This window comes from Sinocyclocheilus grahami, unplaced genomic scaffold (genome assembly GCF_001515645.1).
Source record: "Sinocyclocheilus grahami isolate Dianchi unplaced genomic scaffold, SAMN03320097.WGS_v1.1 scaffold274.1, whole genome shotgun sequence".
Classification (NCBI taxonomy): domain Eukaryota; kingdom Metazoa; phylum Chordata; class Actinopteri; order Cypriniformes; family Cyprinidae; genus Sinocyclocheilus; species Sinocyclocheilus grahami.
In genome coordinates this window covers 548,242-554,057 of record NW_015505453.1, presented here as the reverse complement: position 1 = coordinate 554,057, position 5,816 = coordinate 548,242, and the positions used below count along the sequence as shown (strand labels likewise).

At 37.1% G+C, this 5,816-nt stretch overlaps 1 protein-coding gene across 1 annotated transcript; it reads right to left on the bottom strand.

Annotated features, from left to right (window-relative positions):
• Positions 1–578: 578 nt before the first annotated feature.
• On the bottom strand, positions 579–2,975 carry LOC107599908 (zinc finger protein 530-like). The gene is made up of 3 exons (XM_016291628.1): positions 2,820–2,975; positions 1,195–2,155; positions 579–1,081 (listed from the first exon to the last, which is right to left on the bottom strand). The coding sequence occupies exons 1-3, from the start codon at positions 2,904–2,906 to the stop codon at positions 906–908; spliced, it is 1,224 nt and encodes a 407-aa protein (XP_016147114.1). The 5' UTR covers positions 2,907–2,975; the 3' UTR covers positions 579–905.
• Positions 2,976–5,816: the final 2,841 nt, after the last annotated feature.

Sequence of the window (5,816 nt, the reverse complement as noted above, 5' to 3'; positions counted from 1 at the left end):
TTTCTAGGTATTGCTGAACTTCTGGCTTTTGTTTTATCATAAGCTGACACACGTGCCTCTTGTAAATATTTGTAATAAAATTCAGGTCAGTCAAAATAACTTGACAATCTTCCAATGGTTTGACAAATATGAGATTTTGTGACTAAACTGCCTACCTGTTTTTAGACAGTAGAGGGCGATATACTGTAGCTTTTCAAGAATAGTAGCAGTAACACTATGCATACTATTGGTGTTCTGAACTGCTTAAGTAATTTTTTACAACATTTGTGATTATTATAATTGTTGATGGTGATGTTACATAAGTTAATTGCTTGATTTTAGTTTTGGTAACAGTAAGGATAAGTAGTGGCTTAGTTACATTGTAGACAGTAATGGGCAAATCTAAATATGTGTAGAAGAGTGTAGACCTTTTGATTTGATATTTTTTAACATTTCTATTATAAATTTACATGACGCTTTACTTATTTTGCCTAGTGAAATCATTTGCGCTATATGTTCTTTGCGTAGATATAGTTTTAATACAATTCACGGTGGTAACTCGCCAAGAAACATAAAGAAATGAGAGAAAAGGCCGAGTATACAAAAAAAGACAATGTTTTTAATTCTTCTGAAAATCCATAAAAAATACTCCCTGACTTAATACAAATGTATAAATGGAGAATTAAAAAAAAATATTTACAAAAGTTTGGGTCCTGCCCCGTTTTTATACATCTGGGAAAGCACTACATAATTTAGCTTCTAAATGAACAAGAATGTCCTTCTATTAAATACTGTCATGATTTAAATCAAATGACATTATACTGCTATTCACATATAACTGCTGTCCCAAAATAGGAACTGTCTTAACAATATAAAATCCTTTCGTCGTTTAAAATACATATAGTCTCTCTCTTCTTTTTTTTTTTTTACATGTGCCTTTTCATGTGCAGAGCCAGATGATCTGAGCGGGAGAACGCTCTCTCGCACAGGTGGCACTGAAACGGCCTGTGTCCGGTGTGTTTCCTGTAGTGGCGCGTCAACTCATCTGACCTGGCGAACTTCCAGCCACAGCCTTCCCAGTTGCAGTGGTAGGGCTTCTCACCTGTCAACAGAACGGGAGGAAACGTTTATTACTGGGTACAAGCTTTGGTTAAACGGTTTATAGTGAGGAATTAAGTTAAAACGACATGTAGCCTATAAAACTCCGCAACATACCTGTGTGTGTCCGCATGTGCGCTTTCAAATGGGAGCTTTTCGTGTACGTTTTCCCACATCCGGGGAACTCACAGCTGTGCGTCGCTGTCCGCTTTCGTGCCCATGACCGACGCCCTCGTTTTGGCTTGCTGTCTTCTGGGTTTAAAAATCCCAGGAGGGGTGAGGATGGTGGAGTCAGCATCACACCTGGCATGGCCGGGTGATTTGCCCGCAATGGTTCGCTAAACATGTTATAATGTCCGTGATACTGCTGATGCTGGGCGTACTGAGGTAGAAAAGGCGCGCCATTCATGAACTGCTGTTGATGTGCAATGTCAATATGATGGTGAGAGTTCATCTCTGTTTGGACGCAGCCTTTCCTCGCTAAAATGTCCCGAGGCACATCTTGTTGCACGTGAAGCCCATAAGCCTGGTGCTGCTGCTGTCCATAATAATGGCCCACGTAGTCGTTTACCATCATGCAGGATTGCTCGTGGTTTTCACTTTTGATTTTGTATCCCACGTTATTAGAATTGGACACATGTGCCTGGTTTCGAGAGTTCAGAGCCCTTAGTTCAGTGTACTCCAGCCTGTCTAAATGCCCTTTTAAAATATTTTCATGCGAGTCGCCGTGATAATTCACGTCCGGAGTAAACAGCTCGGCTACCAGACTGTGACCGGGACGCGCGTTAAAGGTGTTGCCACAATACGCGTTCGGCGGCGGGTGACATCCATCGCTGTCGTACACGGTGCTGCAACTTTCTGGGGACTCCGGTAGAGAATAGGCGGGCGGCTGCTGCGCTGAGTTGTCGGTGTCAGACGTGACATAGTTAGACAGAATGAACTCTAGATCCAAAAACTTGGAAAGATCATCCTCGTCTTTGGCCAAAGGTGGAGATTCAACAATGCTGAACTCCACCTCGATGAGGGGTCTCACGTCTCCAACTGTCGCGCTAGTTTTAGTTGGGTCAGCTCTCCAGTCCTGAAGGGGGGGAATCAAAACTTGATGATTAAACCATCAAATTATTTAAAATATATATAGGCCTACTAAACAGACATACTATTTATAAAAATGTAGCATACTTGTACAGTGCGTGAATAATGACTTTCAGGGGAGACAACTTAAAAAATTAAATGTTCGGCGCAACTGGGATTCACAACACAGCCAAACGTCGTCAACTAACCTATCTTACTTTGTTTAACTTTTTTTTATTATTATTCTTGCTATGGTCTTGACATGTATATGTATAATTACGCGCTAAATAATGACAGTAGCCTGTGCTGTTTATGTTTTACTGATGTACAGTAGGATAATAATTCTAACGAATGCACTTTCATCTTCATACGAACACGATTTGTAATAGCTCTATTAATCAATAACTTGTAACTCCCGTGATTAGTTAAACGTGTATATATATATATATATATATATATATATAATACGAACACGATTTGTAATAGCTCTATTAATCAATAACTTGTAACTCCCGTGATTAGTTAAATATATATATATATATATATATATATATATAGGCCTATATATAAACGTTTAGAACCTAGTCTACACAATACCCTCATAATTCAAAGGCTGCAAAATACAATTGAAATAGCCTATACCTTCAATTTAAATGAAAAGCTGAACTCACCCGAACAATTGCAGACTGCTTTTCGTCTAACATCTGGTTACTTGCAAAAGTATTTATCGAAGGCAACATCGCATCTGCAAGAGCCATGTTGCAAATGTTAGGGAACTCAGTAGCTGTTCACTCTCATTCAGTCCGAGATAGACAAAGCGTCTGTAATTCGTTGACTGGATCCTACCTGTCCCATTATAAGGAGGGTCTGAATGTCGCGGGGGCGTGCCTTCGTGACGTTGCTCATGTAGTTGTAGCCTATCAGGTTTACTCTGGCTACCCTTAACAACATGTAAATATTGTCAAAGCACAATTGATAATTTGGCCTTTAATTAACCGTATCTCCTTATTCCATTAAATTACGAAGATTGCTTAAATACTGTATGTTCTACAGGATCAATTATAGAGATTCAAGCACCCTAAAATGTGCATGCTGGAGCTGCTATTGTGTTTTCATTGTAAAAATTGAATCACACTATATTTAAGGATAATTCAGTTCATATCATATAATCATAGGCTATGATTCAACGACAAACACTTTCACATCCACATCATTTTGCTTATGCAAGTGATATGTAATTTATTAGATTTTTTCCCCCAAGTTTCTTTCAGTTTCTGAATTCTGAGTGTTATTTCTGAAGGGGGCGCCACAACCCCCCTGCTCGGTGAGACTAATTGTAGTTTATTGGAGGGTCGTTTAAACATAATTTTGGTAAATTATATTTTGAAAAATCGATTAAAAAGTGTTGAAAATAATCCGTATAAATTATTTATTATTTATAGGGTCTGCAAATAATGCTAAACAAAACCAGATGAAAATAAAAACCCACATGCTAAATTAAAAATAAATCAAACATAATTTATATAACATGGAACCAAAAGTTTCAATAAACCAGCTACATTGTTGTGAGTTTCACCGCTTCATTCGTATTTAAATGGACCTGATCTCATGTGTCTGATATAGGTATTAATTTCTCCAGAATTAATTAGCATTTGAACAACCAGGAGTAAAATCTCGGAGCCATCGAAACAACATGATAATCTCAATGTTCAATAATGCAGGTACATGTTAGTTAATGATCTCTGAGTCAATAGACCTCCTCTGTCAGTTGATTAAAATGCAAATGAATGGCCTAATGCTCTCGGGCTTATGTTTAGAGACAAGGTGGGCAGCTTTAACCAAAAACTCTATTCCACCTGAGGCCAAGGACGAGACATTTTAACATCCCTGACACAAATAAAGCGTAGATAGAACGAAAAACAGTATTTAAAATACTTTTAAATATTTCATAGCCGTAAGCTAACTATGTGCAGAGAAATATGGAAACGTTTTGCGCGTGCTGTTTCTCCTGTCCTGCGCGCGCAAACCAGCAGCATTTGTACAAGCTGATGCTGTCGGTTTATATAGTCCAGTTATTTTTACCCTTACGACGTAATTCAGAGTCCGGTACAATCGCATTGTCTAGAGAGAGGTGGAAATGGAAATGGATATAGAGTTTCCTGAAATACAAAGGGTGTCCTTTTCCCCATCGCAAGCAAAGTACAAGTGTATTTATTTGAATCGAAAAAAATTACAACTGACATGCGAAATACCCAAGATACCGAACTGCTGCCTCCACTTCAGTGCAGAATATCATCGCCTATGTTACATATGTTGGTGTATTATTATTATTATTAGGCACATCAAGTTTATTTGAGCGCTATATATGATACCATTACATTTTCCAATTTGCCTATATTTTTGGATGGATTTTCCTATATACATTTTTGATTTTGCTTGGTCCTTGTGTATGAAAGGAACGGGAGTCCCCCCCCCCCTCCTTGTTGTTTTCTAAACACAATTAAGGAGATTGCAGATTGGCAGACAGGACACCATCTTCCCGGAGACATTCAGCTATTTACATGATGCCTAATTTGGCCTGAGAAATTGTTTCAATGTCCAGTTTAACTGATTTGCGAGTGAAGCTAGATTACTATTATGGATAAAAATGCACTTGTTTAGCAGAAGAACAGATAGGCCTGTATATGCCAAATATTTTATAAAAGGAATACTGATGCACCAGGTATATAGGGGACATTAAAAAAAAAATCTCATACAATCTGGCTTTCACCATAACTGTTCTATTTGAGTGACTTTAATGTATTTAAAGTCTGGCTATACGAGTTGTGTTTACATGAAATTATTTAGAATTTCCTCTTTGGTTTTTATAGCATTTCCCTGATAACATAATACACAAAAGGACACTGTATATGTCAGTTTCAAATATACTGCTTTAATAGACTGTACCACATTTTATTTTAATTCAACTTTAGTTTAATTACTAAACAGTAAACAGTACCTGTGTAGCAGGATAGAACAATCTTCAGCCACACACACACAGAGAGAGAGAGATAGAGAGCTAGAGAGATTCACTTTTGATCAGAATGAGCTTTATTGCCAGGTATGTTTACACATACGAGGAATTTGTTTTCGTGACAGAAGCTTCCACAGTGTAACAGAATGACAGTGACAGAACAAAAAAAAACACATATAATAATAAATAGAACAAGTAAAATAAGGAATAAAAAAAATATACAAATCGACAATTGTATGTACAGGTATATAACAATAGACAGTTGTATGTACAGGTATATTATGTGCAAATTGAAATGTAGACTGAGTATGTGATGATATATTTAACACATTATACTCATTAGTCATAATGAACTGAAGCTGTGTGAGCAACACTTTTATTTATTTTCTAAATAAAAACATTTCATAACGTTTGTGTAAAACAAACCATGCTTTTTAACAGATAGATCAGAAGATTAGTGCATATTTAGTCTGTCTAAGCAAGGCATGCAAGCCTTTCTGTTAGATTTTTAGGGATTTAGTGCCTGTAAAAACGTAAGTAAATGTACGTTTTATAGAACCACATTTTACGTAAAATACATACGAATTATCATGAGATCACGTTGGGAGATCAGATAAAGAAAATGTTACATTTACATTTATTCATTTAGCAGACG

Coding starts and splice junctions, on each gene's coding strand:
- LOC107599908 (XM_016291628.1), bottom strand. CDS start 2,906: ATGGCTCTTGCAGATGCGATGTTGCCTTCGATAAATACTTTTGCAAGT. Junction 2,156..2,819: donor AGCAGTCTGCAATTGTTCGG/GTGAGTTCAGCT, acceptor CCCCCCCTTCAG/GACTGGAGAGCTGACCCAAC. Junction 1,082..1,194: donor GCACATGCGGACACACACAG/GTATGTTGCGGA, acceptor TTCTGTTGACAG/GTGAGAAGCCCTACCACTGC.